At 48.3% G+C, this 25,394-nt stretch overlaps 1 protein-coding gene across 16 annotated transcripts in view; it reads right to left on the bottom strand.

The window, feature by feature from the left end:
- The window catches only part of ADGRB1 (adhesion G protein-coupled receptor B1), a 289,794-nt gene that overhangs the window by 101,195 nt on the left and 163,205 nt on the right, over positions 1 to 25,394 (bottom strand). For all 16 annotated transcript variants that reach the window (XM_071421902.1, XM_071421903.1, XM_071421911.1 and 13 more), the window contains 4 exons: positions 24,998 to 25,141; positions 22,423 to 22,498; positions 18,350 to 18,452; positions 17,295 to 17,338 (listed from right to left, as the gene is read on the bottom strand). In XM_071421902.1, coding sequence (XP_071278003.1) covers positions 17,295 to 17,338; positions 18,350 to 18,452; positions 22,423 to 22,498; positions 24,998 to 25,141 — 367 coding nt within the window. The remainder of the gene's footprint in view (positions 1 to 17,294; positions 17,339 to 18,349; positions 18,453 to 22,422; positions 22,499 to 24,997; positions 25,142 to 25,394) is intronic.

Genomic DNA, 25,394 nt, shown 5'->3' with positions numbered 1-25,394 from the left:
CTTCTCCTGGCACAAACACAGCCTTGAGCCTTGATGTTTCTAGGAGGATTCCCATGAGCAGAACCTCAGGGAAGCATCAAAATCAAACTCAACATGCACTTCAAGCCTCCAGCAGGACATCAGAGAGCTCTGAGCCAGGTGAGAGTAGGACAACACAGGTACACACCCACACACGGACATGGGGATGCTGCTCTGAAGATGAGAAGGTTTAGTCAGTGTGAGCTCAGCTCGCTGCACTTTTATCCTTGCCACTGCTTTCCTTTGGTCCTTCCTTTCCCTTTGGTCTCCTTTTCCTCTGCACACCACGAAATGAGCATTTCATGGGAGCAGAGCAGCCAAGTGAAGCTGAGCTGGCAGCTCCTTGAACGCACGGAATGCCTCCCTCGTTCCCAGCTCGAATTTTGGAAAGCAACATCTGCCTGCTCCTGAAGGTCATTTGGATCCTGGATCAGGGATGCTGCACCACCTCCTCATTGCTATGCTGTGCCTGGAGCAGCCATAAATGTCCTGTCACATGAAATGCTGCTTCATTACAAGTTTTGGGAGGGAGGGGACAAATAAAATGCAAAGCAAACAGCAAAAACCCCACTGATGGGACCAGCGTGATTTCTGGGTGTAGAAAGGAATCCAGAGGTTTTGCTTTGGATTTGCACTTGTGCAAGGGGAGAAAACCTGTGGGAAATCGAGATGATGCTAATGCAGTGAGGGGGCTGGCACAGCCATGGCTAAATAAACGCTAATAAATAAATAAATGCCGATGTTTAAGATCGCGCTGCCCCCTCTCCTTGAACACGCCGTTCCAGCCCTCCTGGGGCTGATCTGATGTTGTCTCACCAGGGGGGTCGATGTAAACATCTCCCTGGTGGGCCGGGCCCGGGTGGATCACAGGGAAGAGGGTGAGATCCCTCGGGAGGAGCGGGAACACAGCGGCAGCGAGGCAGCTGGGAACGGTTCCTTGTCACAGCTCGGCAGCTGTGAGGATGCAGGGATGCAGGGATGCAGGGATGCAGGGATTCAGGGATGCAGGGATGCAGGGATGCAGGGATTCAGGGATTCAGCAAAGCAGAGGATTGTTTTGAAGCTAGAAAGCAGCAGAGCAAACTTCCCTTCTCCAGCCCGCACAGGCAGGAGCTGCAAACACAAATCAAGCTCCAGACCTGCAAAGCTGGCAGAGGTTTTCCTGCAGGAAGGTTTCTCCTGCCATGCAATCCCAATGGTTTTAAGTAGACTGCATGACTGGGTCTGCTCTAATTCCTGCTTTTCTGCCATGGATGTGTGGGAGGAAAGGCATGGAGCCACAGCACCCCAGCAATTTTGCAAGGAGCAGGAATAAGGAGCAGGTGCTGAGCAGAGCCACACGGCTCTGCTTGTGCTTTTCTCAGGAAAGCAGGTCACGGGGGAGGAGGGGGAGTCCTTTCCCAGCTTTGCTACTGCAAATGTGTTTAACCAAAGCCACGCTGGTACCCAAACCCTCTGCTGGCCCCTCTGGAGCTCATGCAAAGAGGGATTGCTATCAAAACCTTTTAAAGCCACTTTCTGCTAAGGAAAAATGGCTTGCAGGGATACAAGCTGGTGGAAGCCTTTCTACTCCCAGCAATATTTCTTCATTAGGATTTCTCCTCTCTCCTCCCCATCTTGCTGTATCTCTGTACGTTTGGAATCAGAAAGGACAGAGAGTTCCCCAAAAATCCCAGGCAGTGGACTTGGCTTTTGTTCTATTCTATTCTATTCTATTCTATTCTATTCTATTCTATTCTATTCCACTCCACTCCACTCCACTCCACCCAACTCCACTCCACCCAACTCCATTCCATTCCATTCCATTCCCACTTTCAGTGACACCCCTCCCTTCAGCCACCCACCTTTCCCAAACTGGACAGATGTTGCAGCATCTGTGCAAGCTCACACTCAGCTGTCTGCTGTGCTTTATGTGCTGAGGTTCAGCTGAGGTGCAGTGACAGGTTTGGGAGAGCATTCATCCCAAAGGGAGTTTCTGACTTCCCACTTAGTGAGAAGATGTGGAATATTCCTCAGCTAATTAAATACTTGCCAATTATAAGGCAGCACCAATGATGACTGTGCTGGCTAAAGCAATTTTTACTGAAAAATGTCTCTGCTGTCCTGTCTGGGCTTTGCAGCACTGGGAGTGGCCTTTCTTGCAGGAATTGCTGATGGTGCAGCAGCAGGCACAGTCCTAGGGGTGAAATGTCCTTTATTTTCTCCCCCCACAACCTGCCCAGCACTAAAATGCACATAAACCACTGCCAAACACATCTATCTCTGCCTCCTCCCTTGGCAGGGCGATCATTTCAGCCCTTCCTCTGCACCTCCTGCAGACCTGAACAGATTCCCTGGACTCTGCTTCCACACTGGAACATCCTTCCAGAGGGAAAACCAGCTCCTGCTGCTCAAAGGCTTGTGGTGCAGGGATCAGGACCGGGTCTATAGCTCCCAAGCTGGGAAATTCAGAAGTCCCCCTGAGCCTCACTGATATCTCATGGATGAAGCCAATAACAGCTGAATGCACTCAACCCTCCTGGCATTCTCTTTGCCAGGGCCCAGGGGAGGCAGAGAGCACGGGGATAAAGCCAGGCAGTATCACCATCACAGATGAAATGCAGATGAAATCCCAGCAGGAAGCTTTTATCCTCTGGCTCAGGAGTGCTCATTGCCAGGGTGCTTTCTCCGAAATCCAAGCTGGCACCTGGAGCCAGGAATCTCCAAAGGAGGAGATCAGATTGCAGAGGGTGGGAAAAGGGAGATTCCTGCTGCTGCAGCTCCTTCCATCCCAGCCAGGAAGGTGGGCAATGTCCAGAGGAGGGAAGCAGATAAGAATCAGAATAAGGAATAAAGGAATAAACAGTGAAGATTTTGCAGAGAAGAAACTTTCTGGAACCACCAAGGAAGCAGAACAAGTCAGGGAGAGAGACAGAGAGTCTGGAAATCAAGGGAGGTCTGAGTGTGTGGAGAAAGTTGGTCAGAACATTTAATTTGACACTCAGGAGTCCTGAAAGGAAAAAAGTTGGGAAACCACAGTGCTAAGGTGTAAATCTGGCTGTTTTCTCCCTAGCCCCTCTGAAATGTCCCTGCCAACACTGCTGGCTTGTGAATCAAGGTCATCCACACAGAGCGAGCAGAGAGCAGACAGGTAGGTTAGGACCAAAGGGATGAAGCTGCTGGTCCCAGCCTTCACCTGCCCAAGGGTAACAGAACTGAGCAGGAAAAGTACAGTGGATGTGACAGCTCCCACTCCATCCTCCTGTTTGATCTTCCTTTCTTTCCTGAGATGACAGGAGGTGTCAGAGTGAAGGAGCGCTGCTCACAAGCTGGGGGCTCCCAGGCCACCTCTTCTGAAAGCTTTTCTGGGGAGGGAGGGAGGCCAGAAGGACAAAAATAAATGCTCCTTGTTCCGGGGACCTGAGAGCAGGTCCCCATGTCGCTCCTGCTTCAGAGCAGCAGAAAATGTTCTGAGAGTTCCTGTCAGTTCTGCTGCATTTTGAAGCCGTCTCACCCCTGCAAGCCTCCAAAGAAAAGTGACACTTGTCACTGGACCAACACTGCACCCTCCTAAACCCTCCAAAAACACTAATCTGGGTAAAGGCAAATGCAAAAGAAAAGTCAGAGCTGTAAGTGACCTAGAAAAGGAGTTGTTTGTGGTTTTTTTCAGCTCCAGTTGCAATAACAGCACACTGAAAGCTGCGAAATGCTGGGGCATGACAGTAATAGGAGTCATGTAAGCCCTGGTTCACAGACTGCAGCAGCAGCTCTTTGCTGGAGAGACACCAGGCAGGACAACCTCAGCTGCCTCCCAGATCCCAGGAGGAGCTGGCAGAGTTGGCAATTAGCAAAAGCGTCTTTTGCACTTGTAAACTGAGAGAGTTGGGTAGAAATGAGCAGGGAAGCGGGGAAATGCCCGGTGCTGTGATACCGTTTCTAACAACACTTGGGAGGTGCTGATGCCTGAGTGGAGACAAACACAGCAGCCCTCCAGAAGCGGAGGTGGAGAGGGGAGCTCTTTTTATAGCTACCTGGAAAAAAAAAATCAAAAGCATTTTTGTCCCACAAACAGGATATTCTTGGGAACACCGTGGTGGAATGCACCTCACTGTCACTTCAAACTGTATTTTAGGAAGCATTTCTTTACACAGAGGGTTGTGAAACACTGGAACAGGCTTCCCAGAGAGGTGATAAATGTCTTAAACCCAGCAGTGTTTGAGAGGGATTTGGAAAACCCTCCTAATAACTTTTGGATAGACCTGAACTATCCCAACTTGGTTGGGCAGTTGGAGTTGATGATTGTTTTAAGTCCTTTTTAACTGAAATTCTATTCTATTCTATTCTATTCTATTCTATTCTATTCTATTCTATTCTATTCTATTCCATTCCATTCCATTCCATTCCATTAATGGCAATTCTGGGATTTTTCCCCTGCCCTGCTCCATGTGTCTCATACAAAACATTTTCAGCCTCCCCCCTCACCCTGAGTTGTTTCTCTTGGGGACGAGCAGCAGATCCTCTCCTGGGACTCATCAGTGCAACTTTAATGACTGAAAAAATCTTTGGGCTACAACACAGCCACAGCCATGTGTGTGCTTTCCCTATCCCTGCATTCACACTGGATCTCCACATCTTGGGCATATCTAAATTACACTTAGGCATCAAAAATCCCTTCCCTCCAAGTACCTTTGTAGCTGAAAGATGATTTCCCCAGTCAGGACCCAGATCCTGCAGTAATATTGGACACAGGGAGCTCCCTCCACTCTCCTTGTGTTGTTCCACATGCAGCACTCTGGAGACACATTTTTCTTGGATTTTAGGGATTTGCATCACAGAGATCTGCCTCCCTCATCACTACTAGTAACCAAACAGTCCCTTGGAACATATTTCAAATGTCACTAAACTCTCCAGCACTGTTTTGACCAATACTTGGGATACCAGGACTGGAAAAGATCTGTCTGAACACAATTCCCAGCAGCAGTGATACATTACTGCAGCCTCAGTTTGGGCTGGCATGGAAGGTTAAAGGTAAAGATATCCCAGCTGACAGCCAAAAATCCTGCAAACAACCCTTTACCCAGGCCCCAGCCTAGGATTACGGGTGAAAAAAAATCACATGCATATTGATAATCCCTGGGATAATCCTGTGCAGCGCCCTTGAAGCTGTCAGAAGCCTTGCTGAGGTTTGAAGATTCCTTCCTTAAGGTTTGACATTTGAGTTCTATGCACCATTAAATAAATAATAACCACAGCTAAAAAGGAATAGCGCTCTTGGATCCCAGCTCATCTGGGCTCCTTTTCTCCCAATACAGGCCACAGTTAACTTTTATTCAGAGCCACCAGCAGAGCCCTGAGAGAGGGCAGGAGAGCTGAGTTGTGGCTCTGCTCTGCTCCTGCTGGGTAACAGGAGAAATCAATCCCTGAGTTTCTCCTTCTCCACCTGAAAATGACACAGTTCTGGTTCTGGGAACAGCCCATCACTCATCAGTGCAATTATGACCCTTTCCATTTCTGTCTCCTTGGCTGGCTGGTGGTAGATTGGATCCATCACCGAAAAATGAGGGGGACTGATGTGCTCCCCACCCATTTTGCTGTCTGTGAGGCCTCAGGTTTTAACTTTTATATTTTTCAGATTCTGTCCTGCTTTAGTGTGTAATTCTGAGCTTCATATTAGGGGATGGTGAGCTCTCTGCACAGAGTAGGGAGACAAAACAATTCCTTCTCTAGCTGGGGACCAAGGACAAACGATCCAAATTTCAGATCCAAGAGCAGAAACAACAATGGACTGAAGAGAGAAAAACAAGAAGGATGGGACTTCATAAGATAAAGCTGTAATATAATATAAAGCTTATAAAATTGTGAGACTCCGTGACTGGTCGTGCATTTTGTGACCATTTTGGATTCATCTTGGGTGTAGCCCTGGCTGGGCTCTTGTGCTGCCCAAGGTGTATCCATTAAAACCTTCTAATAAACCCCTACTTTATTCTTTATCTCTGTCCAGTCTCTGTTCTAGGTCAGCCTTCACAAGGCATCACCTGCATTTCCATCCTCAGCAGCAAGAAAAGGAGGAAAGGCTCTCCTCAAACCTGGGAGGATCAAGGCTCTTGCTGGATCAGGCTTCAGGCCACCACCATAAAATCACAGAGTGGTTTGGGTTGGAAGGAGCCTTAAAGATCATCCCATTCCAACCCTTTTCCATGGGCAGGGACACCTTCCACTGTCCCAGGTTGCTCCAAGTCCTGCCCAAGCTGGCCTTGGACATTTCCAGGGATGGGGCAGGCACAGCTGCTCTGGGCACCCTGTGCCAGGGCCTCACCACCCTCACCGTGCCATGCACCAGGCTCTGGCAGAGGGTGAATTTATTCCCTCAGAGAGAGCCAGCAAACCCCCTCCTGACATCCCACCAACATTCCACGTGTCCATTAAACCCCCTGGAGATGCAGCTCTGGCCTGAAGCAGAAGGGAGGTCTGGGAGATGAACACTCATCTTCCAACTGGTCAGCGCTGTAATTGAACTAAAGGATTTGCAAAGCCCTGGAAAGAGCCTTGACAAGTCTGAAAATTGTTCTCTTCCATGAAATTAGTCTTTCTGACCTCTCTGCATCAGTTTTTTTCCTGACTGAGGGTTAAAGTGCATCCAAATAAATCTGATGGACAGGACAGAGAGGATTTGTCCTCTCCGGGAGTTTTGCTCGTTGCCTTTCAGGATGGCCACTGGGAAAATCTGTTGAGCTCCACATTGAGCTGGCTCAGAGCAGGCTGGATATTCCATGTTTTTTGCTAATCCTCTCTGCCATGGGGCTGAGAGGCCATGGAGAGCTCAGGTGGGATGCATGAGTTGGTGTCTCGTGCCCTCACGTGAGCAATCTCACAGTGATTGCCCTGAGTCTCCTCATTCCACCTCATGAAGACCAAAATTCATGTGGTGACACTCCCTGCTGCCCATACAAAACAAAAAAACACGATGGGAGCTCTTCTGGGTGACCAGTCTGACCATCAAACTCACCTTTAGCTAACCAGATCTCAGTGCTAAATAGGAATACTTATTTTTGCTCACTAACAGGAGCTCCTTGCTCCCAGATTCCCTGACATTTTGAGGAGCTGTCTGATGTTATTTAGCACAGCAGGCTCAGGGAAAACTGAGGCACGAAGCTTACACTGATTTGCCCAGACACACAGAAAGTTCATCATTAGACAAGGGCTGCATCCTGGGCACTGTGGCCTCTTTTTGCTGCTGTTTTAGCAGAACATTTCATCTTCTAGCATTTCGTCTTCTAGCATGGTGCACAAGCAGTCAGGTGAAAATGAACACAAGTCCTTTTCTCCTCTTTAAAACAGGGGCAAACTCTCCCCGTCCTTATTCACAGTGTGCCAGTTCTGGCGCCTTTTCCACCACATCCATCAGTCCTACCTTGTCCATCCTGCCAGTCCATCACTATGGACTCAAGAACCTGCACCCTGACCATTCCCCACGGAATACCATCATGAGAATGAGGTGTCTGGGACTGGAATGGACAAAATGGATAAAATTAGATATTAGGGAGAAATTCTTCCCTGTGAGGGTGGTGAGGCCCTGGCACAGGTTGCCCAGAGAAGTTCCACTTCCCCATCCCTGGAAGTGTCCAAGGCCAGGTTGGATGGGGCTTGGATCAACCTGGGATAGGTGTCCCTGCCCATGGAACAGGCTTGGAATGGGATGATCTTGAAGGTCCCTCTCTACTCAAACAATTCTCTGATTCAATGATGAAATTTTAGAAATACAAAATTTATTTTGGTTGTGGTGGATACTGCTCTTTCTCACTTGCTGTTCAAGGATTCATTAAAAAATTAGGCATTTTAAGAAGTTCATCTGAACTTGCCTCAATCTTGCAAGAAAGTTGAACAAAGAAGCCTGATGGGGAAACTTCTTCATGTATCCTTAGCAAAGATAAAACATAAAACATCCCTTGCTCAAACATCTACCTAGTGCTGACGGTCTGGGCTTTCTCCAGCCCTGGTTCTGAGGCACTTGTGGTCATAACACACCTTCCTCAAATCATGCACAGGCTGCTCTGGAGCCCGCAGCTCCCAGCAAAGCCAACATTCCAGAGGATACAGACCTGGAAAGATCTGCAGGTTTAGAGACAGAACCATTTGGAAAGCGGTGCTCTGTAGCCAGACAGAATTTCTTGTGCCCATAAAGGCAGACTAAATCAATCCAGCAAAGAAGCACGTGGAGATAAAGCGACTCCACTCTGAATTTCACACACAGAGGGTGCAGAGCATTCTGCTGGTGCAGCTCTTGTGTCTCCTCCCTGCACCTGAGCCTGTCCTGAAGCTTGGTTCAAAGCTGCACCCTGTTGTGTCACTGGAGTTAGAGCACACCAAAATCAGGCAGCAGGTTTCCCCAATCTGCCTTTTTTTCCCACACTTCAAGGCCTGGAGCTGTGATCCAAAGCTCTCCACCAGCACACACAGATTCCTGGGCTGTGTTGTTACAGCCTGGAGTCTCCTCATGCAACCTGGGAAGTCAAGTTGGATTTCCACCACAAGCCACCCTCATCAGCCTGGCATGTCCAGGAGAGCTGGCAGGGATGCAGGCAAGACAGGGATGCAGCCACAGAACCATGGAATTGTTGTTTGGAAAAGATCCTCAAGCCCAACTCTTGACCCACGTTCACCACTAAACCTCAACCCCAAGTGCCACATCTGTGCATCTTTAAATCCCTCTGGGGATGGTGAGTCAGCCACCAGCCTGGGCTGCCTGTTCCAGGGCTTGACCGCTCTTTCCATGAAGTAATTTTCCATAATATCCAACCCAAACCTTCCCTGGTGTGACTTGAGACTGTTTCCTCCTGTCAATTGTTACCTGGGAGAAGAGATTGACCCTCACCTGGCTGCCCCTCCTGTCAGGGACTTGTGGAGAGCCAGAAGGTCCCCCCTGAGCCTCCTTTTCTCCAGGCTGAGCCCCCCCCCCCAATGCTCCATCAGCTGCTCCTGGTGCTTGTTTGTTTGGTTTTTTTTCAGAATACCCAGCACAAACACATGGGAACACAGAAACCATCCCGAGGCTCCAGCTCTCACCCTCTGCACTGAGCTGAGGTTGGGAATCACTGAACCCAAAGCCCCTTCCCAGTGGGAGCATCCTCCAAGTGTCAGTGTCTGGCTTCTGCCAGGTCTGTAGAGAGAATTCATTAATTCCACCCATATTCCTGATTTGGCTAGGGAAGCAAGGGAACATTTGGTTCAGGGTCTCTGAATCCTCTGTCCTCTCCCCTCTGTCCTCTCCCCTTTTCCCTTCTGTCAAAAGCCATTAAACTCTGCTCTGCTGGCAGGCAGCAAAGGCCCTGAGTTCTCCTGCTCAGCTTCTCCTGCATCCTGTACTGTGAAAAGCACTGGAGAACAATCCAGCACCTGCTTTCTCATTTCCATGGACAATTCTGACCACTGGGAAGGTCAAAGGAGTTTAACTCCTGTCCCAAACAGAGATGGACACAGCCCCGCGCTCTGCTGATTTGTGCTGACAGAATTTGCCACCTCTTTCCTGAAGCACCTGGAATCCAGGTAACAACTCCCAGTCCCTGATCTTAGGAGACACCAATTAGTCCCTGATCTTCTCCCCTCTTATTTCATGCCATGAGGAGTTGGGAGCAAGGGAAAGAGAAGAGAGAGGCAGAGGCGCCACCCACAAATCTCAGAGTCACTCAAAGGGGCTGGGATTAATAAATCAAAATCAGGAAAAGGTGTCCTTGTAACAAAGGAGGTGTCTGGCAAAACAGCCCCCTGAAATCTGCCCTTCTTTGTGCTCCCAGCAGCCCCAGAGCCCAGGGACAAATCCTCAGGCTGTGGAGGTGTGACTGGGTTTCACTGCATTGCCCTGTTTTGTCTGCTCTCACCCAGGGCTGGAAAAAGCCTCCTGGGACCATAATTCCATCTGCCTGGTTGCACACTGCGAGTGCAGTCAGACAGGCTGAATTAAGGGATCCTTCTAACTGGGTTTAACACAGGGGAACTAATGGGAATATTCAGATTAACCTCCCTGCATGCCCCTGTGTAGCCAGCACGAGGCTTTCTTCCCTCACTGACATCCCCTCAACACATCCACAGGAGCAGTTGGGAAAGGCAGGACTTGCAGCTGAAGATGTAGGGAATTGAACAGATTAAGGGCAATGGAGCTGGAACAGGGGGACTGGCAAACACCAGAACATGTTTGGGGTCACATGAAGGGCAGTGTTGCTCCTTCACAGCTGGATTGTTGCAGTAAAAATATATATATAATATATAATTTTTATAAATTAATATGTAATAAGTCATTAATAGATCCAAAGGGGAGAGCAGTGCACTGATTTCTCACAGGGTTTTAGGGTTTTAACAGACCACCAGGTCAAGGGAGGTGACCTCTGCTCTGCTCCTGTGAGACCCTTCCTGGACTGTGTCCAACTCTGAGGCCTCCAACATCAGAAGGACGTGGAACTGCTGGAGAGATTCCAGAGGAGACCACAAAAATGAGCAGGGATGGAGCCCAGCTAGGAGAGCTGGGGGTGTTCAGTGTGGAAAAAATAAAGCATCAAGGACACCCTAGAACCCTTTCCAGTGCATAAAGTGGCTCCAAGACAGCAGGAGAGGGACTTTGGACAAGGGATGGAGAGCCAGGACAAGGGGGATTGGCTTTAAGCTGAAAAAGAGTGGATTTAGGTGGGATATTAGGGAGAGATTCTTCTCTGTGAGGATGGCAAGGCCCTGGCAAAGGTTGCCCATAGAAGCTGTGGCTGCCCCATCCCTGGAATAGTCCAAGGCCAGGCTGGATGGGGCTTGGAGCAACCTGGGATAGTGGAAGGTGTCCCTGGCCATGGCAGGGGGATGGAACTTGAGGACCTCTGAGGTCCTTCCAACCCAAACCATTCTGTGACTCTGTGAAGTGTCTGTATCTGGGGGAATCATTCATCCCTGTCAGCACAGACAGGCTGTGAGTGCCTGATCTACAGCTCTGGCAGGGTCATTGATGCTCTGGGTGACAGACAGGGGGAAAGAGAAGCTGCTTCTTGACTTTGGAAAGCTTTTCTTCAAAAGACAGGCGCTGGGAGATGGATTAACTGATGTGATGAGCAAAATGATTTCTGTGGGATGTTAGAGATAAGACAATTCCTGCGTGACACGTTTCTGGTGGTGGGGAGTAGAGGAACCAAGGGAGCTGTACATTCCAAAGGGAATCAGAGCAGCAAGGCTGGAATCACAAAAATCCCCAAAAGGCACCAAAAAGGAAAGAAAAGTTAATGCCTTTCTCTTTCAACAAGTGGTGTGGAGCTCATGGAACTCACACCACGTCCTGCTCCTTGTGCTGCCTTGCAAGGATTTTTCTTTTATCCTGTAGGATGTGCAGTCAGGAATTCAGACAGCTTGGGATTCTGCAGATTAGACACTGGATATCCCACCCAAAAAAAAAAAAAAAAGGGAATTTCAAGCAAAGCAGCTGCACTTCAAGATTCATGGGGTATCCAGACCATAAACACTAAAGAGTACAATTACCCTATGAAAAAATTATACAAATAATTCCTCCTTCTAGGATATTTTGGGGGCTCCTCTGAGTTGTTCCAGACAAAGCAAACAAACAAAAACACCCTGAAAATACTTGTTCTGACACTTCAAAACTCTCACAGTGGTTTATGGCTCTGGCACCTCCAGGACCAACCCACACCCTACTCCTCAAGCAGTTTCCTTCTGAAAAAATCCCATGAACAGGACTGTTCTCAGTCTCTGAGAGTTGTATTTTAGGATATAATGAGTTTCCAAGTGATTTCACCTCACCCCAGAGCTGAGGCAGGGTTTGTTCTGTTCTCCAAGCCTAACCTTGCTCACACAGGTCACCTTCCTAAACAGTGAGGTTTGCATTTCCCAAGTCAGGTAGGTGAAAGGCTTTAATTACTGGAACAATCTTTCCCAAGGGAAGCCGAGGGTGTCCTTGAATTAAAACCACAGATTCCCGAGGTGCTTTCTCTTCCAAGAGCAGAAAAGCTTTTATGCAAATATTTTGGAAGGTTTGGAAAGGCCTCTTGAAATCAGTTATTGTAATGCCTGGTTATTATAATGCTTAGTTAATAAAATGAGACAGAGGAGCTGCTCGATGGAGCCAGGTGTTCCCTGAGGGATGAGGGTTCCCCTAGCAATGCTGGATCTCACTCTTTGTGTGCCTGGGGTTGGATTTCACACCTGCATGGCCTGATTTTGTGTCCTACACCAGGGGCTAAAATACAAGCTCACAGCTGGCTTGGGCCCTGTTGTCACCAAGGAGGGGACAAGTAGCGCTCACTTGTTGCAGCCTGATCCCATGTTGTCTCTCCAGACCCTTCACAGGACTTTGGGATGGAAGGGACTTTAAATTTCTTCTCATTCCACCCTCCTGCCATGGGCAGGGGCATTTCCCACTATCCCAGGTTGCTCTAAGCCCTATCCACCCTGGCCCTGGACAGTTCCAGGGATGGGGCTTTCCTGGGCATTCCAGTTTCCAGGGTTCCAACAACACCCTCACACTAAATAATTTCATCCTAATATCTAATCTACTTTATTTCACTTTAAAGCCATTTCCCCTTGCCCCATCACTCCATGTCCCTGTCAGACACCCCACACTTTGTGGTTTGTGACTGTCCCTTTCCATCTCACACCAATTCTCCTCATTTACCTGATCCTGTGCTCAAAGAACACCCGAACACAGCTTTGATGGCCTGAACCCAGATTCATCAGCCCCATGGGGCAGCAGGACTTCTTTGTAACACTGAATAGCCCCACACTTTCCTCTGCAGCCACAGAATCATGGAATTGTTAAGGCTGGAAAAGATCATTGAACACAACTCTTGACCCACCATTGCCATGTTCACCACTACACTTCATCCCCAAGTATCCACACATTTATCCACATCCACACATTTTTTGGAACACTCCCAGGAGTGGTGACTCCACCACTTCCCTGGGCAGCCTGTTCAAAGCCTGACCACTTTCCCAGTGAAGAATTTTTTCCTAATATCCAATGTAAACCTCCACTGGTGCATCTTGAGTCCATTTCCTCTTGTCCTGTCCCTTGTTACCTGGGAGAAGACACTGACTCCAACCTCATTAAAATGTCCTGTCAGGGAGTTGTAAAGACACATGAAGGGATGCTGTCACCCCCAGTAACAAACCTTGGCTCTGTCTCCCTGTTCCCATTGCCAAATGAAATCCCTGGGCAAGGCAGGTGAGAAATGAAACTCTGGGGAAGCACAAGAACATGATCACACAACCATGGATGTATTTATCAACTCCTCCCCTGTCCCAGGAGGAGAAAGAGGGAGCAGGAGACCAGATCCTGCCTGGGTTTTCACTTCATCAGGGCTAAGCAGCCAATAATTACTCCAGATGAATACCCTTGGAGGAGAGCCAGAGAATCCCAAATCATTCTCTGATTTCAACTTTCAATTTACCCAGTCCATGCTAGGGTCATTAATCACACTCACAGCACCCAACACAACAGAAATTAGTCCCTGATCTTCTCCCCTCTTATTTCATGCCATGAGGAGTTGGGGGCAAGGGAAAGAGAAAAGAGAGGCAGAGGTGCCACCCACGAATCTCAGAGTCACTCAAAGGGGCTGGGATTAATAAATCAAAAATCCATTGTTAATAGTACAAGCTTAAATATCCATCTAAATGCAAATGAATGAACACTCAAGGGTTCTTCCTCTTTTTTTTATTTCCAAGTGCTCTGTTCGACAGCTCCATCTTTGAGGAAGCACATGGTCACCAGATAATTGTCTGATTCTAATTGCAATTTTACAGTCCAACCCTTCACGGCCCATGGATTTTAAGTGGCCTTTAAAGGATTTTGGCATGCTCTGGATGGGATTGGAAACTCAGGTGTCTGCAGGGACAGGCTGGAGCTCTCATGGGAGGATTGCTCCAGGTTTCCAGCCTCTGTACCTGGTCTGTCACAGGAGGCAAGGGGTTAAATCCAGAGGCTGGGTCACTGGATTCAGGTGGAATTTTGGTCACAAAATTCTGCAGCCTCAGGTGGGTGACTGTGAGTGTGGGGAAGCTCCACCTGTCCGCCCATCCTTGGAGCAGGAACATGGAGAGTGGCACACGAGGAATCTTGAGGGGTCTCAGCATCTTCTGAGAAAGCAACCTGATTCACAATTGTCTTCTTATTCTATAATTTTTCTTCTTTGAATTCTAGATAGTCAAATGTTTGCAAAAATATTAAGGTATGGGTTAAAAGTTTGATTACTGGAAGTTGGACTGGCTCAGTGGAATTAATAACGTGGAGGAGGGGCCATGTGTGTTCTGCCAGAGAATGGCCCTCGTTGGGTTTTTGCTCTTTGTGATAAGCCTTATCTGGAGTATTTAGGAAGGAATAGGATGGGTGGTTCCACAGGTGAAGTAGAATGAGTGGGTGACACTGGCCACTAGGTGCATTGAAGCATGGACCCTCAAAGAGCACGCTGTGATCATTGCTGTGAAGATGATAATTCAAGGCACAGCAAATGGGGATTTGCCATCAACAGGCTGGCTTGGGCTGCAGGGAATGCAGCAGGGGGGAGAACAGGCAGGGAAATGAAGCTGTAATTCCATTAAATTGGTGAGAAATGGGAAATGGGATTTCACAGAATCACAGAATGGTTCGGCTTGGAAAGAACCTTCAAGAACATTTAATTCCAACCTCTGCTGTGGACAGGGACACTTTCCCCTAGACCAGGTTACTCACAGCCCCATCCAACCTGATCCTGAACACTTCCAGGGATGGGACATCTTTGATTTCACCCATTTGCACAACCACCTATTGAGACTGATCGGTGGGAAAACCTCCAGGCCACAGGGAGAGGTGGCAGGAAGGAGAAGATGGGAGCAAAGATGGGAACCACAAAACAGTGGCTGAACCACAGGGCTTCCTGGCACAGAGCCACCAATCAGGACCTCTACCACATACCAGGCAACAAGTCCAGAGTGCAAAAGTTCTTGTTCCAAGCATAAAACTATTACCCAAAATTGTGATTCCAACTCCTCGACAGGTCAAGAGCGCTGTTCAAGTTTGAGGTGAGCAGTCAGGACTGGGGAACAGGGTTTGCATAATTTGCCTTTCATTAGACTTTCCCAGGAGGCAGCAGAGGTAGCAAATAAGCTTTAAAATGTTGTGCAAATCAGCTTTAAAATGTTGTGCAAATCAGCTTTTAAAATATTGCACAAACAGCTTGGCAGCTCCCCTTGCCAGAGCTCGCCGGATCAGCTCTGAGTTTTGGAACATTGTCTGAGCAAAAATCTGCTGACATCAGGATCTGGGGCTTTTCAGCTGCTCAAGATTGTAAATGTTGGTTGCAAACACTTGCAGGCATGCACACACACCCCCCAAAATCCCAAAACATGGGGGAAATGGAGGCTTAGCAGCAGCATTTGCACAACCAATCTGCTGGGGGGTTGGAATCCATGCTTGAAAACTGAACTGTGGCTTTGGTGCCAAGAAATTTCCTGCTCAGCTCTTAGCTTCCATTCTTTGGTGCCATGAGGATGCAGGGATGGAAGACTGAAAGGAATCCCAGCATCCTGCACTCCCGGAGGGACAACAGGCAGCCCAAGAAGCTGCTGAGCCTTGGGAGGAAGAGTGTGGAGCAGCCAGAGCTCCCAGGGCAGGAATACCTGGTCTAGGGAGTTGGAATGAGATGATCTTTAGGATCCCTTCCAACCCAAACCCTTCTCTAGGATGAGGCAGAGCTGATGATGCTGAACTGGGCACTGCTTTGCCTCCAGCTCAGAAAATCCATCCAAACCTCTCAGTCCATGCTCAGCATTGAGCAAACCTTCATCTGTGTCCCACCAGGCACTTCCCAGTGCCAGCTCTGACAGATTCCTGTACCCACCCTGAATGGCATCCCTGTTGCTCAGCCCCTCCCAAACTGGATTTTGCTCTTTTCATGCTCAGACTGCAGCTAATGAAATCCAGGTCTGAGCATGGCAGGGAAACATCTCCATGTTCCTGGACACAACCCTCTCTCTGCTTTTGGAAAGCCAAAAGTAATAGGATGGAGTGCAGAGCAAAAGGGGCAGTGGTTCCAGCTCCTGCCTTTACTTGCCAAAAATTGGGTTGTTGTACAAGTGCTTTAATTCTATTCCAGCATGGAGAAACAACATATCTAGCAGATCAGGCCAGCTCCTGAATCTGCTCCCCAATCCAACCCTCTGTGCTGACCCACACACTCTTTGGCGCACAGAAAATATTATAAAACCCCTTTTATTAATTTCTTAAAAGACCACCTGCATCTCAACCATCTTCTAACACTGAAGCAATTTTCACTAGAAGCCAGAGGGACCAGTTCTGCCCTGGGCTACAACACAGGTGTGATTCCACAAGCAGGGAGAACCTCTGGGTTCTTCAGCTTTGCTTTGGATCCACTCAGAGATGCCAAATTAATCCCAGACCAACGGGAACTGAGCTGAGTGTAAATATGTTGCCTGCCTCTGTGTGCATATGCTACTTAATGGAGCATAAAAGGACAAGAATGGAATCATTTTTCAGATGCTGCTGGTAATAATAATAAATAATAATAATAAATGCAGGGGCATGTGCCAAATGTCTGAGATCTCAAGGAGAGGAGCTGACTGCAAGCAGAAGAGGAGCCAGGTAGGTGCTCAAACTGAGATGCAAAAGTCAGTGAAGTAAAACCACCATTAAATCAAACACTTTGTATCCTTGTCAAGTTCACTCAGGATTTAAGACCTCACTTTCGAACCGGGTTTTTTTTTCTTTCTAAGATGCACATTCTTTGACAACTACTCCCCATATGGGATTTATGGTCCCAACTCTTTGTTGGGATTGTTTTTTTTCCCTGCTGGCCACAAGCACATCACTCAAACCCTCCTGAACAGCACCAATCATCACTGGAATTCTGGCAAAAATAGTTTTTCTATATCAAAGCAGCACAATGCAAAGTTCATATCACCTGAACCTCACCTCCACAGGCCATATTTGCAACTGATTTTTTGTTGCTCTCCTTATGGTGCATGATTTGGGGTGAGCCAAGCACTGCAGAGAGCCAAGCACAGCTGTGCTGAGCTCAGTCTGAAAAGTTCCACAGTCCTGGGTCCCAGTTCATGCATCCTTTATGTGGAAAAATCCAAAACAGCACTAAAGGACAGCTCAGAGAGAAGCAGTGCATGTGTGAAGGAAGAAGCACTCCCCACCAGGGCAAAGAAAATACCGAGTAGAGAAGGCAAGAACTGACACATCACTGCTAAAATTGTGATGATTTCACTCAAAAAAGCAGACAGACCTGTGAGAGTAAAGAGAAACCCACAGAACTCACCCATCATTTTCATCCCACAGGATGCAGGTCTGGTTGGTGGTTCCCTGCCAGGAGACAAGAAAGGGAAAATAGAAACAAATCAGTGTCACGCTGTTTGTGGAGTGTCTGCACTGGAATGAAGAATGTGGGGCCTGTAAATCTCCTTCCACTGCCCTAAGGATGGGGTGTCTGGGATACACCAGAGGAGCTGTCATGGATCTCAAACCCTTTGAATGGTTTTTGCCACCCTGGGATTGAAAAGGCAGAATAAAACCTGCCTTGGTTTGTTCTGCATCACAAGCACTGCAGAGGGATTTGACTCTGCCTCTCTCCTGACTCAACCCACAGATATTCCTCCTTATCCCTCCTCTCACACAGAATCCTTTTGCTGCTCCCTTCTGGAAAGTGGATCAAATACAGCCTCTGCTTTTGTGGGACAAAAGCACAGCCCTGCAGGAAGGGGTCAGGTGTGTTTAAAGCCCCCTGGAAGAGCTTTGCCTGTGACTCCAGCTGTCTGAGACAGCTTTGGAAAATCCCTCCAGGAGAGTCCAAAGACACAACAGATCTTAATATTCGTTTTGTAGAGCCTCAGGAGGGCATCTAATCTCCACAAGGATGGACCTTGGGGTATGTAAATGTCCATCCCATAAATCTGCTTAGGGTTGAGCAGAGGAACCTGGAGGGAATTTTTGCCTGCCTTGGAAAGCATTGAGGACTACAGTAATATTCCAGAATTAATGGGAACAACCTTTCCCTCCTCAAGGAAGACCATTGTTACATCAAGTTATTTTAATGAGTGCACAATTATTCCTGTGTGATGATGCCCACAATGAAATGGTGTGAACTGGGGACAAGCATGGCCATGCTCCCTGTGCCAGCAGTGTCACCCTCCTGCTGCTCTGGAAATGAAGTTTGCTTTTTTTTTTTGGGGGGGGGGGAGGAAGATTGAAGGGTCCTGCACCAGCAAAAAGATGTCAGGAGCCCATCAAAACCACCTCAACCTTGCAGCAACACATTCCTGCCCTGCAGAAGCAAACACAGCCATGGGATGGGGCAGGTTTCCAGGAACCACTTACATTGTACAGGTGGGAGAATTCGATTTCCAGAGGGGTGAGGAGAGACCGAGGGAATGGCTTCACAGTCACAGAGATGACTTTGGAGTTCAGAACGGTGCTGTTCCTGGGGAGGAGAGGGAAAAGACAGCTTTTAGAGGGATTTTTGTGCAGCAGGGAATCCCATGGCAACCATCACTGGTGGTGCAAGGTTTAGAGTACACAGTGCAGGAGGGGTTGACCCCATTATTATAAAATAACCCCAAAGACATTTGCTGCTGATGGACCCCATCCTGTTCACTCTGGGCTCTCCTCACAGCCGATCCACAGGTATCCCTCCAAAATCAAACCATTTTATGAACCTTATCCACTGGCCTTAGAGTCTGTATCTATCCCAGAAATAAAATATTCCTGGGCTCATTTTCTGTCCCTGCCACGAGGAAACAGAGCTCATTTGGACTACAGTGAGCCTTGTAGATCCCTTCCAACTCAGAATATTCCATGATTTCACGTGTTTCCCACAAAAATAAATCCTGTTTTGCCTCTCCAAGGCTGGCTTAGCCTGCACTGCAGTGAGGCTGAGGCACGGTTGCTTATCCATGGGGCAGCACACCATCCTGGCTGGAGGCACTGGTGTGGATCTTCATTCCCTGAGGACCAAAAGCAAGTGGAAAAAGGCCAAACCTTTCATGTAGATGTCTAAATGCCTGTGCCCAGACAAAATATTGTAATAAATCTGGCAGCCCTGGGAGATTTGGCTCTTGGGAGGGGCAACATGTGAGGAGGTACCTCCCCTTCCTGGAAAGCCAAATTCTTTGTAGGCACTTCCCTGGTCACTGAACATGTAAAAATATGGAATTCCTTCATTTTCCTCCAGTTTATTGGTGTTTAAATAAGCAAAAGGTCCCCACAAGCAGCAGCTGTAAGTGCTGCCATGAAGGAATTGGTAGTGGAGTGGTAGATCCAGATCAGGCTGCTCCCAGCCCCTTGACATCCATGGACAAAGGACATCCTTATCCAAATCTGCACCAAATCTCAAAGTACTGCAAAAATCTTTCACTTTTCTCTCTGGATTTTATCTTTCTTTTTAAAAAATAATCAAGTGGGAAAGATTTGCACTTGCTTAACAGCAGCTAAAAAAATAGTGTTTAAAGAAAAAAAAAAGAGGAAAAAAAATTTGGAATTGTCTATGGATGTGTAAGTGTATACTCAAAAAGCTACTGTTCCACCAACACTAGAGGGAACAACAACATTGATTTAACAGGGAAAGAGAAAAATCAAAAATATATCTTTCCCTTTAAAAAGAAAAAAAGGAAAATCTAAACTAGAAAAAGAAGAAAAAAATAATGAAGCGACAAAGCACAACTATCACCCTACAGAGGAAAAGTAAAGGAGTAAATCAATGGGAGCAGGCAGCTGTAAGAAGCTCAAAATGGGATCTGCTGAAAGGTAACCACCAGTGCATGTCTTCATTAGAGGCTGTGTCTGCAAGGGTCAGTCCTCGGGTCAGTGCTGCTGAATATTTGCATGAGCAGCAGGGATGACACCAAAACCTTGTGGAGGCTGAGGAGCAGGTGAGAATCGATGCAGCCAGCACAGACAGAAAGAGAATTTGATTTTTCAGCGTGGCAAGTTGTTGGGACACAGAAGTCACCAGTGTGCAGACTGTGAAGGGTGACCAGTGGCCAAGCTGCAGCTGAACCAGAAGCTGAAGGAGGCTTATAAAAAAAATGGAGAGCAATTTTTTTACATGGGTAAATAATGATAGCACAAGGGGGAATGGTTTTAAACTGCAAGATGAGAGGTTTGGATTCAATGTTGGGAAGAAATTCTTTCCTCAGAGGGTGGTGAGACCCAGGCACAGATTCCCAGAGAAGCTGTGGCAGCTCCATCCCTGGAAGTGTCCAAGGCAAGGTTGGACAGGGCTTGGAGCAGCCTGGGATAGTGGAAGGTGTCTCTGCCTATGGCAGGCGGTTGGAATGGGATAATCTTGAAAATCCCTTCCACTGAGATGAAGCAAAGAACTTCTGTCTGTACCCTCCTTATCTGGATTCCACTGTGCTGTTGGGTTCAATTTCACTTTGAGAGGAGGAAACAGCAAAGGGAGTTCAAAACAGAGACACAAAATCAATCCAGGTGCTGGAAAACAAACAAAATTTCTCTGTTGGAAGGCTTGTCTGATAGTTCCTTGCACGTGGGGGGCTTTTCAGTCACCCACCCGAAAGCCAAGTGCCTTTAAGTGAAAACCAGACAAATTCAGCCTTAAAAAGAGAGGCAGGCTCCTGGCAGAGAAGGTAATTAAGCAGCTGAGCAGCTTGTTGGGGGCAGAAAAGGACTCAGTGTCACGGGGAATCTTTCAGGAGGAAGATGAGTCGCTTTTCCTACGAGCACGTTGCAGCCCAGCTTCTGGGAAGGAAACAAACACGGGGAGATTGGCTTGAGCAGGAATTGAGAGGAGCTCAGAGGGCTCCTGAGTGGCCACCAAGGGTGTGCAAAGGGCTGTGAGCACAGTGCTGGCCACACAGGGAGAAGCAGGCTGGTGGCTCTCTGCTGTCCGTGTCCTCTGCAGCAGAGTCCAGCTGGGACCAAGTGCCTCTCTCACCTCCCCAGCTTGGAAAATCAGGTTTTGTGTGCAGCCCATCTCAATTGTCACAGCTGCCAAGATCTGCTGGGCTCTCTGGATCCAAGGGGACAGAGTAATGTGTGACTCAGAGATGGAATTGCTGCTTGGGGGGAGGTAAATTGGGACAATTAGGAACAGCTCAGCTGGTGCTGTTTGTTGAGTTAAATCTACTTTTTTTTTCATTTTTTTCCCTTCTTGGAAGAATCACTCTGCATTGAATCAGAGTGGTCCAATCCAGGGTCTGTGTTTCTTATGTGTACCCAGGAATAGCTGCTCTCCTCAGTGGTCAGAAATATTTTTTACCCATAGACAGCTACGTGGTTATTTAACAACATTCTCCTTTTTAATGCTGTGTCCATTTGCACAGCACTGAAGTAAGAGGTGTTTTACTGCTGCTGCTGCTTTCATTTATCTTTTTTTTCTTTTCCTTTTACTCTCCACAGGTGATTCAAGACTCGAGATTTTTTTTAAAGAGGGACTGTCCTTTAATTAAGGAACATCTTAAATCAGCTCTCCCCTGGGAACGCTGTTCGGAGGCTGTGGCTGCCGCAGCTGCTGGTTATCAGAGCTCATTCCCTGCTTGGCCAGAGGAAGCTGAAATACCACTGGATCATTTGAGCCAATGATGTTTATTGCCCTTCTGATCTAATTCCCACTGCTGTAATGGAAGATATTACAGAATACAGTTGGCTGACTTGCTAATTCCTCTCTGCACTCACTCGGAGCTCTTTTGCCATTGCCAGTGCTAAATCTGGAGGTATTTAAATGATTATCAGTGAGGAGAGATGCCCTGGTGTTTATGGTAAATGGGCTCACGCTAATCAGTGCAGAACAGATTTAGAAGGTGCCTTAGGATGCTTAATTTACTGCCTCAGTACCAGTCATTGGGGAGAAAAAAAAAAAAGAGCGAGAGGAAAAGGAAGAGGAGTGAAGAAAAGGGAAGGGAGTGCTGAACACAAAAGCTTTGGTGCCTGAGGCAGACATGTGCAGCCAGGCGTGCTCTGCTCCCCTCTCTCCTCCCCTGCCTGATTTCTCTGTGCTGCTGTGCTGTGCTGCTCTCCAGGGCTCAGTGTGGCTGGCAGCTCCCCGGCAGCTCAGGAAGATCGGGGCAGCTAAGCATCCCTCATCTGTCAGGGCTGCCAAAATCCCCTGTGACTCCAGGAGGGCAGGGTGAGGTTTCACTCCTGGAGGGTGAAAGGTGGCAGGGAAGAGTGAGACAGCAGCACTGAGCTTCCTCCCCTCATTTCTGGGGTGCTACACCTGGATGGGGCAAACATTTCTGCACCTCCAGCACGTGACGAATGAGCCTGGCCCCACCTGAACACCGGGGTCAAAATATTCCCACTGCAGGTCAAAATCTGTCTCATTGCAGCCAGTGATCTCTGCTTTTCCCTGGACAACAGGTGCTCTGCAGGCAGAGGGCTCATCCTGGTGATTCCCCAGCTGCTCCCCATGCCCAGGCAGCCCCTCTTACCTCTGCAGGGAGAGGATGTTGCCCACGTTCCGGTAGAGCACGGTCCCAACCACGAAGACAGAGGAGTCGTCCGACACTGCAGGACACCAGAGGAGAGGGAAGAAGACAACAGCACTGAGACAATTAGGGTGGCAGCTGTCCCCATGGGACACCCCAGGGCAGGATTTGGCCTCTGGAGGAGCATGGCCAGTGGTGGAGGGCTCTCTGTTGGGCCATGGCCAATGCCAACATCACTGCATCAGGCTGCTGTCACTACAGGGAGGGCTCAGCACCTTTGGGGTGACCCAGCATCCCAGATTTCTGCCTTTACCGAGGCTCACCCCACCCAAATGGTGCTCCCCCATTCAGAAACCCCCAAATTCCTCTGACAGCACCACAGCAGACAAATCTGCAAGGGGGAAATGTCTCTTGCATCCACCTCGAGGCCTTTGGAGCCGTCCGCAGCTATCAGGCCATCAGAGAGCAGAGCTGAGCTGGGGCTGACAAGGCCAGCGGGAAGGGGAGAGGTCCCACTGTGCCTGCTCTGACCCCAAAACTCATGTGCTGCCTCTGGGGGCTGCAGCAGATCCAGATGAGCCTCTGAATCATCTGTATGACCTCTGGGCACGTCACTTGACCTCCTCCTTCTCCTCTTATTTATCTTCCTCCTCCTCCACTACCTCACAGTGCCCCAGCTGCAAAAAGCCAAAACTTCCCCTGATAAACCATAAGCAGCAGAGGCAGCCCTGGGACTGGATTTTTGGGGGAGAAAAAGCAAGTGGCTGTGTGGAAGGCAATGCTGAAGAAGCCTGGGAAAGCGTCAGGTGGGGCTTCTCTGACATCTTGTACTGAGGCTGAGCTGAGTGTGTCTGCTCCATCACTGCAGGACAGGCACAGCTCTGCATGTCCATCTTTCTCATCATCAAATTGGGATATCTGCTGAGCACATAACTGGGAGAGACTGACAGACAGGCTTGCAGAGCAACTCTGTCACCCAACTGCATAAATCAGTGTTGGCCCATCGAAATCAACTGTTCAAAGTCAGCTCCCAGCAGTGAGGGGGTTTGGATTTGGTCTCATGAAGCTGCCTGTCTTCATCACTTTGCTCAGGATAGCTACTCCTGTTCCCACAGAAAAGTGAGATCAAAACTAATAGAGGTGGATTTCTGCTGGAATCATTGAGTAACCCCTCCAAACCTACATCACCAGCACGAGATATTGAATAAAACAGAGGCAGAAGAGCCCTGGGTGGTAGCCAGGAAACCATGGAGAGGTGAGCACTGATTGGAAGTTGTTTCCTCAGGGTGGATGTCATGTTTTGTTTGCTCAGTCACTACAGATCAGGGGCCCTGGAGCAGCTCTCTGTGAGGATGCTTCCAACAGAAATCTAGAAAGCAGCTCCATGGGGAGATTTGGGACAGCCCTCAGCCTCAGAGCAGGATCAGCTCTGTCTAGGTCTGGTCCAACAATTTGTCCAACAGGTGATCAAAGATTTCAAAAGGTGAAGCCACCACAGCTTCCACAAACAGGGATAACACTCCCAGTGTGCTCCAGCTTCTCCCAGGGAGCTCACACTGTCTGCAAGGCACAACAAAACACAAGGAGTGCTTGACAAGGTCCTTGCTCTGCCAGTGACTCACTGTTTACCCTTGGGGGTGTCACTTAACTGTTCTTGGCCTCAGATTTCCCAAGCTGCAGTGATGGCTGATGCCATCCCCAGCAGGGAGGCCCATGACAAAAGGTCCTGGTGTGACAACTCGAGGCCAAAGGTCTTTTGTAGCAACAACTCAGTCTCCAGCCTCTGTCCCAAGGAAGGGGGAGCCAGCAGCTCTCAAAGCCATGAGTGCCAAAAGCAAATCCCATCCTCAACCAGCCCAATTTAGGGTCCTGCTTTTGAGAACTCAGGACTCAATCCTGCCAAATGTCATCTTTGCCTAAAGATGAGCACCTTGAGTGTGTTGGTTCTTGGCACCCTCATTCATCAGACCATCCCAGAAACCTCCAGTTTGTTGTTTTTTTTAATAAATAGTTTTGGGTTATCCTAGCATGCAATCAGAGATTTCCAGACCTGGAAGTGAGGCCAGCTTGGTTGAGGCACCACCTCCATGCTGGGGCTCCTATCCATGCCCTGATGTAGAGCCTCAGTGAAAAATGCCTCTGAATTTCAATTCTGGGGGCAGGAAATTTCACACAAAGGCCATAAATCCCCAGATGTATCAAAACTTGTCCAAGCAGCAGACTCAGCTGCTCAGCCTGACCTGCTGACTCTCAGCTACTCATCCTCAGATAGCTCCATCAGATCTGGATCCAGGCTTGGAGGGCACCTAAAGCATTGTTTGCCAATTTTTCCTGCTTCTTTAGGGAAAGATAAACATCCACACCCAGGAACTAAACCTGCCCCTAAACTTTTGTGAGGAGATTAGTTCAAACTCTTCGGCCATATTTGAAGGCCTTATTTGCACTCATCAATGCTTTGATGCCCAAACATTTGTGACGAAATCCAGCTGATCTGGAAGAGGATTTGACGACCAAGCAAACAGAAGGAATCACTCTTAGAAAATGAAGGAAAAAAAATTTTGTTGGCTGTGCTGCCTACCTGAGAGCCCTGAAGACAGGATGCTCTTGGAGACAGTGACCTTGTCCTCTGAGTTCTTGGCCCAGTCCACCATTCCCCTCCAGCCTTTCATGGGGAAGGTGATGTCAGTTGCTGCATTTGCAGGCAGTTTGTGAATACCAAGGACTGGGGAGAAGCAAGAAATGAAACCAGTGAGTGAAACCAGCTTCAATAAGTTCCATGTGTGCTCAAGAAAACATGGGAAGCATTAGTGGGAAATCAGAGAGATTGGATCTTGGGAGCCATAGGAGTGATGCTCTCTTGAGGACATGTCTGTGCATGAAAGAAGATAAAAGCAGGGCTTGTGCTTTGCTGAAAGGGTTCTGCCTGCATTAAATCTGGCAGAGGAGAGTCTGCTCCAGCACCTTATCTCCAGGAG

Source organism: Agelaius tricolor, unplaced genomic scaffold (assembly GCF_023055355.1).
Source record: "Agelaius tricolor isolate 1412-34295 unplaced genomic scaffold, bAgeTri1.0.p SCAF_2, whole genome shotgun sequence".
NCBI classification, from domain to species: Eukaryota; Metazoa; Chordata; class Aves; order Passeriformes; family Icteridae; genus Agelaius; species Agelaius tricolor.
Note: the sequence above shows the minus strand (reverse complement) of the source record. Positions and strands in the feature narration are given on the sequence as shown.